At 34.3% G+C, this 15,103-nt stretch overlaps 2 protein-coding genes across 2 annotated transcripts in view; one reads left to right on the top strand and one right to left on the bottom strand.

Moving 5' to 3' along the window:
* Positions 1-6,632, bottom strand: part of LOC106099750 (EH domain-binding protein 1) — a 22,463-nt gene extending 15,831 nt beyond the window's left edge. Inside the window, exon 1 of the mRNA XM_013278397.1 lies at positions 6,419-6,632. The gene's annotated coding sequence lies outside the window, so the exon portion shown is untranslated. The remainder of the gene's footprint in view (positions 1-6,418) is intronic.
* Positions 6,633-6,874: 242 nt separating this feature from the next.
* The window catches only part of LOC106099742 (dynamin-like 120 kDa protein, mitochondrial), a 14,025-nt gene continuing 5,796 nt past the window's right edge, over positions 6,875-15,103 (top strand). Inside the window, exons 1-13 of the mRNA XM_013278385.1 lie at positions 6,875-7,198; positions 7,565-7,787; positions 8,299-8,434; positions 9,284-9,415; positions 10,600-10,695; positions 11,073-11,224; positions 11,680-11,861; positions 11,932-12,042; positions 12,455-12,584; positions 13,151-13,249; positions 13,821-13,952; positions 14,355-14,500; positions 14,761-14,922. Coding sequence (XP_013133839.1) covers positions 7,170-7,198; positions 7,565-7,787; positions 8,299-8,434; positions 9,284-9,415; positions 10,600-10,695; positions 11,073-11,224; positions 11,680-11,861; positions 11,932-12,042; positions 12,455-12,584; positions 13,151-13,249; positions 13,821-13,952; positions 14,355-14,500; positions 14,761-14,922 — 1,730 coding nt within the window. The 5' untranslated portion in view covers positions 6,875-7,169. The remainder of the gene's footprint in view (positions 7,199-7,564; positions 7,788-8,298; positions 8,435-9,283; positions 9,416-10,599; positions 10,696-11,072; positions 11,225-11,679; positions 11,862-11,931; positions 12,043-12,454; positions 12,585-13,150; positions 13,250-13,820; positions 13,953-14,354; positions 14,501-14,760; positions 14,923-15,103) is intronic.

The following is a 15,103-nucleotide window of genomic DNA, read 5'->3' as shown; positions in this document are numbered from 1 at the left end:
ACATCGTTATCGGATACAGTGACCAAAATAACTTTGTAAATATAATATCTTTTAATAGCAGAATTGTATCATAAAATTTCGTCTAGACTATGTTACATTTACAAAGTTGAGGTGCTGCTAAACGATTTAATCTATCAGAGTGCATGTTGTGACACAAAACTGCAAGATAGGTGTGGCAATGTCGTGCGAAATCGATTCTGTGCAACTGAGTGGTGAAAACAGATATGTTAGTAAAAATCACTGTTATGTATTAGAGAACAAGTCGAGGACATTTATTTCTGGCTAGCTTTCGCCCGAGACTCCGTCCGCGTGGAATTAAACAAAAAAAGAAACCCATGTGTTCTTCCAGATTATTTTCTACATCTAGGCCAAATTTCATAGAGATCCGTTTAGCCGTTTAGGCTACGAAAACTAACAAACATCCATCCATCCTAAAGTTTCGCATTTATAATATTAGCAAGAAGTAATATTTTCGTACATCATTGGACAAATTTAAATGTTAACAGAGCGTAGAACAACGATCTCTTGTGAGACTTCCTAACCAAAATGTATAATGAGATGTGACGTCATTATACACGATCAGACAGGGGAGCTGAGGCCGAGAGCCGCATCATACTGCGCTAATTACGATAACACATGACTCAACTGACGCGTGGGACTGCCCTGACGAGTTTCTATGACAACCAGTTTGAAGAAAATACAGCCAATACATTAATAATCAGTTTATTACTTAGATGCACTATGAAGCCCGCTACAACTACGCTAGAAATTAGCGTATATAACTGGCTTTATCGTTTTTTTGCACAAACTGACTGCAGAATAATGGTTACTTTAACATCCCCTCAGTGTAGGATCCTCGATAGTTTTAAACAGGAATAGTCTCTTTGTGAGATTGTTAATTTTCTGGCACCTTATTGAATGTCCTTCAGAAACGGTATTACAGCACTGCAAACCGCAGTAATGACGTCATAACCAATTAAATAAAAAACTATACAATCGACACGATAATCGACTCTTATCACAATTAAATGCCTAATCATGTAATGCCGTGTGAATTGATTATATCGTTGAATGAAACACTTTATCTTTTTAAATTATTTTCTTACATAACAAGTGATCCTAAATCCAAGCAGGAAACTAAGAAAACAAGACCAAAACTAGAAGTAAAAACTCTATCTTCCACTTTTATTGCAGTTTGTATACATATACATGTATACATTAAAATATGGAATCTTTATCAAAACTGCTATCAACCTCCGTATTATATATATATTTATTAGATTTTGTCCTCCAAATAACTCTATCATACGTCATATCAGTCACTCTCTTGATCATGTTACTTTTCACGCAATCCATCCATCTCTTTCTACGTCTACCTCTACCGGTGTACCACACACATAACTAACGTTCTCCTTGTAACATGCGATTCATCCCTCCCCCTTCCCCTTTATCAATACTGTGTAGTTATAAATTTAACTGTGACATTGAATAATTGAATAAATAATGATAACTGTAAATGAGTCGATATCGGAGACCGGAAACGATTATCTATAACAGCCGTTACACTCGCTACTGGAACCTCTGATGGGTATTCAAAATATTATTTTAAATTGATTGTTAGAGCTCTTAGAATTTTTACGAATCAGTGACTGATCTGCTAAGTCGACTGGTCCATCTGGAATATCACTAATCTCACTAATATTATAAATACGAAAGTTTAGATGAATGGATGTTTGTTAAAGTTTGTTGTATACTGCTGAATGAATCTTGATGAAATTTGGCACAAGTATAGATCGAAGTCTGGAACAAAACATAGGCTATTTTTTTTGATTCCACGAAGACGTAGTCGATGGCTACAGCTAGTGTATCTATAAATGTAATAAAATCGAGTGGTTTCTCTCTATATATAACATAAAAAAATCATATATCGTTAACATGGTATATTTGCGTTGCTGATAACGAAAAAAACATTTTTTTATCTGTCCGTAAACCACGTTTTATCCGGGTAATCACCGAAACGGGTGGCCAGATATAACGGGATTTTCGGGAGCCGATGTATGCAGAAATATTTTAGGCTATTATTTTTTATTGTGCGCTGACAAAGTCAAGATAAAATATCTATAATTTAAACGGTTAACGCCACATTATCACAACGCCATATTGTCCACACAAAAAAAATATAATAAATATTTGTAATCAAACAACTCGATATATGACGATATATTTTATTGCCAACGTATTGTGGTAGATTGTAACATAACTTCAGCGGTTAAGTAAAACCACACAGTACGTTTAAATTACAAGTTTTCAATGAATACGCCGCCATATACATTATTGAAGTTGCATTCAAATGACAATTCGAGAAAAAAAAAATATTTTCAGAGACTATTTTTATGGTGCAGTACTAACAAATTATAGTCTGGTTTTATTTTCGTCCTTCTCAATGATTTCAAAATTATTATCTCATTTTCCTGTTACTTTAAATTATCGAACTAATTGAACATACCATGTCAACATATAAGTGCAATATACCCTTGACATTTATTACTAAATTGGATTAAAGCAAAACCGTTAGAAGTAAGTAGTGTAGTTAAAACTTATTTGCATTAGTTCTCAGATACGAAATATATTAAATTTTTTGTCCTCTTTAAATTTTATAGCTGTTGGTAGAGAAAGGCGGAGAACTGCAACTAAGGAATGCTTTAGGAAAGGCCAGTAGGAGGCATATAAAAATTCAAATTAAATTAGAAACCTATAAATGGTCACTAAGGATGTTCCTTAGTAATAAATGAAAAAAAATACAGATAAAATTACGAGTATTTTAAGAGGTTATTAACCTTTAGGGAATGTTTAAAACTAATTTAGTTATGGACCAAGTTAACATAGTTCTAACCTCACAATGTATAACTGGTAACTTGATTTAACTATCTATGCCGTTACCAAGTCGATATTTACTCGCCTACGCCGAATACCAGTCAAATTAACCAGAGGTGTATAATGATGTCATCTCAAAGTTTTTGAGGCAATTTAAACTTTATTAATATTGCATAGAGTTCAATCACTCTTTAGCGTTTTGTAATATTTCTTTAATATAAAACACGGTTGTTTACGTTTGTTATATGTCTGTTCCATATTGTTATGATTTCTAGCAAATTATAACAAATCTTTTCTAGTACTAGGGTTGTCAACTTTTCATAAATGCAGAACTAATCACAGGATGTAGTCATATACAATCTCGATTTAGAGGTACCGAATACTAAGATAAATAAAAATGAGTCATAAACATTCAATGACAAAATATTTTAATTATGTGTCATAAGCAAAGACATTTAAATAATGTATAGATGAGGTATAGTTGAAAAAATATCACTGGTACTTTCTCTGAAAGGTACTATATAAGTTGTCATGTTAAGAGCCACCTCGTATCCTTGTGTTGACACATAATAAAGTTAACTAAATAGTGTTACAAAATAAAAAGATAAACACTGAAATATTACCTAACTATTGGAAATTAATTCGAACACAATTAATTATATTTAAATGTGGTTTAAAGGATCTATCAATAGATAGTGTTAGTGATGATTATGTAAAAACTGTTTCATGTGAAGTGTCAACTATGTCTGATCTATATATTTGAATCTCTTTGGTCATTACTGATGAGATGAGTTTCAAAGGTGAACTTTGACCACAGCTGTAATGAGGTTAAAGTAATTAAGCTAGCCATATGCAGAATTATTCATACATTTCCTGCTATTAACATTTGTAATAATATATCAAAAGTTAACATAAAAATAACAGAATATAAAAAAAAAGTTACACAAAACATCTCACAATATCAGTTTATTATAGACTATATAAGACTAGCTGTTGCCAGCTAGTCATCCTGCACAGAATTAAAAAAAAAAAAACAAAATAAGTAACCTGCTTTCTTTATGTTACAGTTATGCAACATTTTAGGAAGATCCATTGAGTCAATATACAAATGTATATAAACATCCATCCATCCATCTAAACTTTTTCATTTATAATATTAAGTAAAAAGTAATATTGAAAATAAACATATATCGGTCCAAACTCATGTAACATCAATGTTTACTAGGCAATCGTAATAAAATATTACGATATTCAATATCTTAGTATATATGTATACTATGAAGTAAAGTTATTTACTGACAAATGACTCGAATTTAATAAAAAAATTACCTTACATATGTAAAAGTTTGCAAGATTCAGTCCATTAAAATGTGTAATAAATGGCATGCAGACTGCATTGAAAACTCGCAATTGAATTCAACTTATTAAGGTCAAAGTACTTGATGGTAATGAGGTAAATGTAAAAATCGTTTTATTGAGCATACAAACAGAACACTCAATTTAACATTAAATATAAAATTCAATGCAGTGTTTTTTATCCTTATTTTGCTTACGTTTTATACATATTTTACTACCAACTAGCTTTGCCCGCGACTTCGTCCACGCAATATTAATATAAAAAAGTAGCTTATAATATGTCCGTCTATGTCAGCTACCATTCAGTGAAAGTCCAGTCGAAATCTGCCCAGCCGTTTCAGAGATTAGGCGGAACAAACGCGGCTTGCGGACAGACATACAGACAAAAAATTTTGAAATGCGAGTTATCAGCAACGCAAATACATAATCTTCACGAAATCTACAATTTTACTTTTGATAAATGTATAGATAGATTTAACAAAGATATTCCTCATAAAGGTAATAAAATTAAACATGTAAATATTAAAATTATGGGTTACGATTATTTACATAGGGGCCTTCATATACTGAATTATTTAAACATAAATAACTTGAACGAGATGACATCATAGCGTCAGTTATGGCTAAGTAGATAAGCCTTGCAGCACTATGCTAATGGACTTTACTGAATAATAAATAGGATTGCTTATAAAGTAAACAATGGTCATGTAATTTGAATTATGTAAAACATAAGATTTTACTAATGAAAGTACACAGCATACATATAGCAAATATTATCTACACTAGCTTTCGTCCGTGACTCCGTCCGAAAATTAAAAAAACAAATGCAAGTAGTCTATGTATTCTTACAGACTATCCTCTACATCTATACCATATTTAATTGAAATCCATTCCACCGTTACAAACATTCATCTAAACTGTCACATTAATATTAGTATGATTTAAGTATGGTAACTAAATTTACTGTTTTAAAACTGTTACCATAGATATGATTCCAGTATGTAGGATTTGCAAAGTATGTGTTCTTCTATACATCTCTATCAGCAGTCATATCAAACTCACTCCCATAATCATATTCTCTTTTACACAATCCATACATACATTTTCAGCCATTCACTTTAAGGATTAATACAATTCATTATGTTGTAAAATACATGAACATACGATATAAATAAATAAATAGATAAATAAAATCCTTTATTATTTCACTTTAAAAAATGTATACATTTCATAAGACCCTTGGCTCCTGCACTAGGTTCCCTTGTCCTGCAGGATATACAACCAAAATGTAAATTTGTGTTTCTTCTAACTTTACTTTCTTTATGCCTAATTTACTATATACAAAGTTAAAAACAAAAGGTGTAAATTACAAAATTGTAGCTTAAAATAGCCACAAAATAGCTATCAATATTTGTGTTAGACAATTCAAGAAGGTTTTATTCCAAAACATTATATAGTACAAAATGAAAGATTCATTGACTTAGTAATCTAGATTCCATACTTAGATTGACTTGAATGTTTCTAGGTCAATGTATGTATCACCTTATCTTATATGTTTGTTTATACAGACATAAATTACTTGCATTGTATATCTTATGATAAATTATGTCATGTTTAAATGTTGGTTAAAGGGGCCCTTAATCAATAGTTACTAAAATGTTCTTTAATAATTAATAAATCTTCATACAGAAACTTTATCAGTTTACCATTACTCAGTACAGTAACAAATAGGAGTAAGCAGAGAGCCTCAAAATTAAAAAATGTTATAGAACAGTTTCAATATTGAAATATTTCATTTTTTCCCCAAGAATTCTTATCTACAATGTAATCAATACATTATACGATGCAATCTATGAGTAGTAAATAGCTATAAGTGTATAAAATTAAACATGAGAGGATCTTTTAAAATGTATATTTGAAGATAAGAATAAACATCCAGACAGAATGCGTATGAAAAATAAACAGTACTTGCAACGACTTGAGCGTAGTACTCGAACTAAAAATAGCTTCCACCAATCAAAGGAAACCCTAGCCAGATGCACTTGAAAAATTACATCATTGACAACCAAGTTCAAAGAACTGACCATGATATCATGATTTCCTGCCTTACACGTTACCGCTACATTAATTAAGGCTGACCAAGCTGCGCCCTCCTTGACTTTAAACCTAGGACATCAAAGATACTTACAGTGCGAAATTCACAGTCGTAGCATCAGAGATGAACGATTTTTATCACGATATCTTCAAGCTTTAAACCACAGTCAATTAGCACAAGTATATTTTTAACACAATTCTAAAAGCACCACTGTATACCATTTAATTTACGTTCTTATATTTTTTACGTGAATTTTGTTAAACACAAAACCTCAGTCACTCAGTCCATTTTTGACGTTTTAAATCAAACTGTGTTGCAATGTTAACTAAATGAAATTACCAATTTCGTGAAATGTGTTTCAACCTTTCGACCACAAAATGGTAAAAGGTAGATTTACATGATTTCTAATACTTCGTCTTTTCTGCTCTTAGAATAGAGTTACTGCAAAATGCAATAAAAACTGGTCGTAAAATAATGGTAAAAACAAGTTTTTACTAATTCCAGCTAAGTATGACATTTGATAATTTAGTGTAAAACGGAACATTTGCAGCACAAGATTGAAAATGGCCTTTGTATTTTTGCAGCCCGAAACCTGTCAAATATTCAAAATATGAAGTGACTTATATTAATTCTTTAGTCGATTGTGTAACTATATTTCAATTTAAACATTTTCATATACATACGCTTATAATAAATAGTTTTAAAACTATTTATGTGATTTCTATTTGTGAACGCCGGTGGAGGTTATGAAATAAAAATATTTTATAAAACCTATTGGTTATTATGTTTTAAGATATAACTGCTCCACAAAGTATTTACAGCTGCAAAAAGTGTTACACTCAAAATGTCGAGAATACTACATAACCGTTTGAGGTAAGTGTTCATCTCATTTAAAATCTTACAAACCTTCACATCGCAATCTTTACTCACCTTAAGAATATTGACCATAAAGTCGTTATGCTATCAAATAACTTATTTCTTCATGGAAGTAATCTAATGCCTTTCAATACAGATTTGAAATCCGAGGCTACATTGATATGTAACCACCGTAAACATGGTTTGATTTAACTCTTACTGAAATTAATACTAAACTAAGTAATACTCTTAGTAGCCATTATTAGAATAGCCGATCAGATATGAAGGTATCTGTCCATTGAATGTAAATGTGTGATATGACCCTTCTCTTATAAAAAATATGTAATATAATTATTAATAATTAATATTTTCTCTTGGTTACAGATCATCCCTCAAGAAACCAACAGCATGGTCATGTTTCGACAAACGAGCTGTTGCTTTCTCAATATGGACTGGAAAGAGCATGTTGTTGTACAAACCTATTGATCCAATTAATATACCAAGGAGAAAGTATGGTATGCTGATAGCTAGAGCAGTCAGAGGAGTGTTGAAGATCAGATATCTTGTATTGGGAGGTGCAGTGGGGGGAGGGATGACATTAAATAAGGTAAAATAAGAAGATTTTTGATTGAAACATTGTTTAAAATTGTTGAAAATAAATAATTAACACTATATACAGAAGTAGCATAAGGTAGATCAGCTATGTTTATAAAATAACATTAACTATTTCTGTATAAGTGCACAAGAATGGGAAAGAACATTATCAACCACAGATTATATCTTACTTCTTACTAATATTATAAATGTGAAAGTTTAGATGGATGGATGGATGGAAGTTTGTTATAGTTTGCAGCCTAAACAGCAGAACGGATTTTGATGAAATTTAGCATATATGTAGTGAAAAGTCTGGAAGAACACATAGGCTATTGTTTTTTTTAAATCTTGCACTTTTGTTTTTTTCAATCTAACGCGGACGGAGTCGCAAGTAAAAGCTATCAAACTATATTGTTCACATATAACACAATAAGTGAAATTAAGTTAATTTGCATACATAAATCAACATAACTGTCTTTTATGGGAATGAAACAGATGTTTTGACTACATTTTTTTACTTTCAGAAATATTCAGAATGGAAAGATGGTCTCCCCGATATGGGCTGGCTGAATGACCTCCTTCCTGATAATGAGCAATGGAATCGGTTTACAACAACTTTACTTGATGCTAAGGATCGGATTAGTGACCAATTACAGATAGGTAAGGTATTATAAAGATACATAAATTATTTCTTAGCTGTATAAACTGTCTATTGTTTATTATGTATTGTAGTTAAGTGTAGATACATATTTTGGTGTATAATTTACTTGTTTTAGACTGCACATTTTCTTTATGTTTAGTTCTATTATTTCTCTATTTTATTGGGTTCTTATAATTTTTAAGTGTTAGTAAAATATTATGTTAAGTAAAGGTTCAGCATTTTTGAATATAAGGATTCAAACTCAGTGTTGTATTGCTGGAAGCTCAGTAGTATAAGCGGTTTGTTTGCTAGCGGTTCGCTTTTTAATCTGTTTTCTGAAATTCAATTATTTCATAAGTTTATCAAATGTAAAGTGGAATGGAATGTACTAGTTTATGTCAATTTAAAAGACAAATCTAGCACTTTTATACAAATGTAGCTAAAAGTTATATATAATTTTTAAGTTACAAAAATCTTATTTGTACAAGTTAATAAGAAAATTAGAAACTTGGTGTACAATGCAACTAAATAAAATAACATAAAAACACTATGAACAAAATTATTACAAATGGATTTTTTAATTGTTCACACTTTTTGTCTAAAGATTGCAAGGTTAATTAAAAATAAATAATAAAGGAAGAAAAGTAGGTTGTTGTGTTGTAAATAAGACCTTTTAAGAGTAGTTTGTTAGAGAGAGATAAGGATTTGCTTGTTAACAATTTAGTAAATACAGAATCTAGATAATTTCTTCTGGCATTCGGAATAGGTTAGCATCGGATTTTAATGTCCAGTCTGGCAACTGTTTTGCTCAGTTTTATGTATAAGTGTGATAGTGGTAGTTTCTCGGTGTAAGGGTGTGTGCGCGTTAGGTCGCGAGTTGACGCTGAGCCTGGCCGCAGATCCCCGGCTGCGCGACGCGGGTGTGGAGCGCGCGGCCGAGCTGCGGGCCTGGCTGGCGCAGCGCTACGAGGACGCGGTCGCCGCAGCCGCTGCCAACACCGGTCAGTCTATACCAGGGAACATTCTGTCGTTACAAACGACGTAGGGCTTTAAGAGTAGATTATAAAATGTACAGTCGCGGAAATCTGCAGTGTTCCACTTTGGAATTGTCTTGTTTATTGCAACGTGACTAACTTATTAAATAGCAGTGCAAAATAAAAAGACACTTTTCTTCGTACTGTTAAGAAGAAAATTACTACTGCGCTGTGGGATTAGCGTAACATTAGATTATCGGCATAGACGTCACGTCTCTATCTGACAGCTGTCAAAATGTCAGCATATTACAATAGCGCGCGAAATCTCTAGCTGAGTTTTTAAATTAATATCGCTAGTTACAATTATATCAATAATTTAAGTACAGACACATTTGTATTGATTTTTGTTTCGCGTGTCGTTTAAAAATGTTCAAACGATTGTAGCTTTTAAGGAACACTCCCAGTTTCCCCGTTTGTACCAAATTTCAACCACATCACTTAACATAAGGTGGGTTGTGGTCAAGTGCTAGCGTAACGAACATAAAGAAAACAGATAGAAAGCTATGTATAAGTTTATATTGATGGAAAGATCGTCACGTTTAAAAAAATCTCATCTTTTCTGCTAAATTTCTTGCACACCATTATTTGATATTAAATCTATTTTGTTTTGTTTTTTCTCATATAGCAAAAGTATGCATGAGTATATGTTAGTTGCATGTTTATTGTGTTATCATTTGTTTTGTTTTTTTTTTCATTTTCATTAAATTAGTGTTTCCTAGTTTAGATAAACTAACAGTAATCTCATGTCCTAGAAATATTTGATTTATGGTAAAGCAAATAGTATTATTTTTTTATCCTTTTCATTGAACATTTAGATTGTTGAATAAAAATACATTCATGAGTTAAAGAAAATTAAAACAATCATACTAATATTATAAATACGAAAGTTTAGATGGATGTTTGTGAGAGTTTGTAACCTAAACGGCTGAACGGATTTCGATGAAATTTGGTATAAACGTAGAGGATAGTCTGGAATAACACATAGAGTACTCAGTTTTGTTTTTTTAATACCACGCGGACGGTGGCGCTGGCGAAAGGCTATTAAGATATAACTCTGATTTTTTCATGATGAAACTGTTAATATTTTTTTTTTTCAATGAACAGTATTATTCTTACTTGTTTATGTTAAGGCAAACTTAATATTGTCGTAGAACCCGCTCCACAACAGATACAGAACAACTTGCAGAGTAGACCTGCGCCGAGCTCCGCTGGCGGGAGGGGGTCGGCAGAGGAGGCGGCTGCTTATGGTAACTACTTTTTATAACTATGTCAGATGTCAAGTATTAGAGTCAATATGTGGAAAATATACATATATTATACTTACTACAGAACGCAAAGCGATCTCGGTGTTTGTCTGCTTTTATCTAAGAATATAGTTTTATTTCAACTATAGATTTACAGTTGGAGCTGCGAGCAACAAGTTTTCTATACTAATATTATAAAAAGGAAAGAATTTATTTATAGATTTTTGTAAATACTGAAATAACTCGAAAACTACTGGACTGATTATAAAAATTCTTTCACCATTAAAAAGCTATGTTATCAATAAGTTAATGGCTATATTTTTAATCTAACGTTGAGTATGTCGCGAAGTTGGTCTTCATATATTTTCCACGTCATGTAGAGAAGCGAGTACACGCGCTGCAGGAGGAGGTGCTGGCGCTGCAAGCACGCTACCAGCGCGAGCTGCAGCGCCTGGAGCAGGAGAACAGGGAGCTGCGCCAGCAGAACATGCTGCTGCGGCAGGGCAGGCAGCCCCCTGCTAGGAAACTGAAGGTAGGGAGCAGGGAATCAGGAACCTCGATCTGTTTATGCATGATATTATGAAAACTTTTTTGTTTACATTTGTATTTTTAATTGCAAATGACAAAAGTCTGCCTGACAAAAGTTGCTGGTAACAGTAATTGTTACCAAATGGTCTTTGACATTTGGTAACAATTACTGTTACCAGCAATCTTGCTTTTTTGATGTTGGCAGCTTGTAGTTTATGGTCCCTTTTGCACATGACGGTATTTTCCAAATTTACTCCCTAAGTTTAATGGCGTGAAAATATAGCCTAAAGCCTGTTTTTTTTTATTAAAAAACTTTGATTGCTGACATCATTATATATGGACATATAGATGGATATAAAGGAGAGAAGAAAACGCTTCGTGTCATTTTCTGGTTATATTTCTTATAGCTACAAGAATACTAAATAAAGAAGTGAATTAAATAGTGTCTGGTAATTCCAGCGGTCGTTAATCGATATGTACTCCGCGGTGCTGGATGAGCTGTCAGGCTGGGAGTCAGGCGAGGCCGGCAGACTGCCGCGAGTGGTGGTGGTGGGAGACCAGTCTGCGGGAAAGACCTCCGTGCTGGAGATGATCGCTCAGGCTAGGATATTCCCGAGGGGAGCTGGCGAAATGTGCACTAGGTACACTTGATTGAGTCTAATTTTGGATTCTGCACTTGACAATGTATAAGAAGCCTTACTTTTGTATTAGGGCTCCAGTGAAAGTGACCCTGTCTGAGGGTCCGTACCACGTGGCGCAGTTCCGCGACTCCTCGAGGGAGTTTGATCTCAACAAAGAATCTGATCTGGCTGATCTACGCAAGTTAGTCTCACTTCATGTTACTTATTAGTTGAGTGCTAGACCATTAATAAACGCTATTATATAAAATATTTGTATTTTTGTATGTATCGTATGTAAATAACTCAAAAACTACTAAGCCGATTTCAAATTCTTTCACCATTATAAACTACATAATCAGTGAGTAACATAGGGTATATTATTTTAATTTCACACAGGTGAAGTCGCGAGAAACAACTAGTACTTTTACATAGAGTAAATAAAACAATTTTCAGATTGATTTCATTGTTTGTGTCATTTACTCTATAGATCGACTCTATTCTTTCATACATCTCTGTTGTCGTATCTAAATTCACTGCTTTTTGTCCAAAATCCATCTATTTTTATAGCTATGGATATTCCATGTTCAAGATATGTATGTTATTTTCTGTGTCAGGGAGGTGGAGCTGCGCATGCGCAACAGCGTGCGCGGCGGCCGCACAGTCTCCACTGACGTGATCGCCATGTCGGTGCGCGGGCCCGGCCTGCCGCGCATGGTGCTCGTCGACCTGCCCGGCGTCATCTCCGTCAGTATGCTACACCGCACCACATCACATCACATCACACCACATCACAAAACAACACATCACATCACCTCACAACACAGCAAAGCACAACATAACACTTTACGCACCACATGACATCACACCACACACCATCACAACATATCACTTCACAACACATAACATCACATCACACTACACCACACCACATGTCAGATTTCCAAATGCAAATGTCAAAATTTAATTGCCCAAGTGAAGGTTTATTAGAATAGCTGTTCCCGTGCAAAAGCTAGTATAAAAAGTTTATTTAATAGTAGTACATTTGTCAATCTTTATTGCAAATGTCAAAATTACAGTTACCATAATATTCCTGTTTCCTTAATGTTGTCAACTTGTAGTTTATGGTACCTTTCCCACATAAAGGTTTTCCCCCCCCTAAGTTTAATAGCACGAAAAGAATAACCTAAAGCATATCGTACCTCTAGGGCTTTTAATTGTAAGAATAATTCAAAAATATACTGAAATCGTTGATATCCTAACGCTAGGAAGTAGTGTATAGATGAGTTTATTTGTATATTGTTATTTTTCAGACGCAAACGGTGGATATGGCATCAGACACGCGCGATGCCATCAAGCAGATGACACGCACTTACATGGACAACCCCAACGCCATCATACTCTGCATACAGGTATATATGTACTGTGTACAGTCGCGGAAACACGCGGTGGTACAGTATCCATCTAAACAAACTTTTAACAAATGACCAAATAGCAGTGAGTTGCGTAAACGGAATAACAAAAAGCAATAATAATAACAAAAGCGCCAATAGCCTAATGGTTATTGTATGGATGCCGATCACGTGGTCGAGGATTCGAATACATTCGGTTATTGAAAACCATATCCTAGCACAAGCCTAAAGATTAGTTAGAATGGTATAAGATATGATATTAAAGATATAAAGAAGATAAAAAGATATTGTACTATTTTTATCGTATAAATACATTGAAAAGCGTTCCAACTACTAGTTTTAAAGTGGAACACCGACAGTTTCCCTGATTGTACTTTTATACCATATTAATATGACATCTGCAAAAATAGATGGGTTTGTTCACCTTAAGTCTACTGAAAAAACGCACAGAAAGAGGATATTCCCTCTTTCTCTGAGTCCACGTGTTAAGCTTTTTCCCCTTTTCACATTTTTCCTACAAAAAGGGGGGGGGACCTAAATAATTCCTGGATGTAATATGGATGTATCGCAGGACGGGTCTGTGGACGCGGAGCGCAGCAACGTGACGGACCTGGTGTCCTCCTGCGACCCTCAGGGCAAGAGGACCATCTTCGTGCTCACCAAGGTGGACCTCGCGGAGGAGAACCTCGCCAACCCCAACAGGGTAAACACTTGGGAATACTTTCAAAACACTATTCAAAATATCTTTAAAAACACATGTTTTATATGTATACTAGCTTTCGCCCGCCGCTTCGTCCGCGTGGAATTAAAAAAAAAACAAAAGTAAGTAGCCTATTGGTTCTTCCAGGCTATCCTCTACGTCTGTGCCAAATTTTATCGAAATCTGTTCAGCCATTAAGGCTACGAACTCTAACAAACATCTATCTAAACTTTCGCATTTATAATATAAGTAAAATTGCTGACATCCTACGTAACTATATTTTAATATGAGATAATACCTAAACAATGTAAGGGAGAAAGCATTTCGAAGTGATGAGGCTATACCTGCTAAGTTGCCACGGCAAGCTGCGCATGTAGAGTAGTGGTAAGCAGAGTGGTGGCGCAGATCCGGCGCATCCTGGAGGGCAAGCTGTTCCCGATGCGCGCGCTGGGCTACTACGCGGTGGTGACGGGCCGCAGCCGCAAGGACGACTCCATACAGAGCATACGAGACTACGAGGAGAGGTTCTTCAGATCATCCAAATTGTTCAAGTTAGTGTCACTACGAATATTAGAAACTGTAAAACGTGGCGGGACTCCATCCGCGTGGTATTTTTAAAAACTAGCTGTTCCCGTGCGGTTTCATCCGCATGAAATTATGAACATTTTACTTCATTGTTTACATTTTGTCAAAATGGCATGACGATAACAAATCTTAGCAATCTTGCTTCCTTGATGAAATGTATTAATATTATATATTATTTATTAATACATCTGTAATTAATTTTAATAAGTCCCCTACCCTGTTACAGGGACGGGTTGGTGACACCCTCGCAAGTGACGACACGCAACCTGTCGCTGGCGGTGGCGGAGTGCTTCTGGCGCATGGTGCGCGCCACCGTGGAGCAGCAGGCAGACGCCTTCAAAGCCATGCGCTTCAACCTCGAGACTGAGTGGAAGAACACATTCCCCAGGTCAGGACTACCACCTTTTTAATTCCGGGATAAAATACAAATCAATAATACTAGTAGTACTTAAAATGTACTTATTTATGTCTAAAACGTGTGTGTTCTTGCTTGTTAATTTGCATGTTTAAACGTAATCGATTTATGTTTTTAATTTGAAAATGTAATTAGACAACTTGAGGAGAATAGG

Source organism: Papilio polytes, unplaced genomic scaffold (genome assembly GCF_000836215.1).
Source record: "Papilio polytes unplaced genomic scaffold, Ppol_1.0 DF824325.1, whole genome shotgun sequence".
Lineage (NCBI taxonomy): Eukaryota > Metazoa > Arthropoda > Insecta > Lepidoptera > Papilionidae > Papilio > Papilio polytes.
Note: the sequence above shows the minus strand (reverse complement) of the source record. Positions and strands in the feature narration are given on the sequence as shown.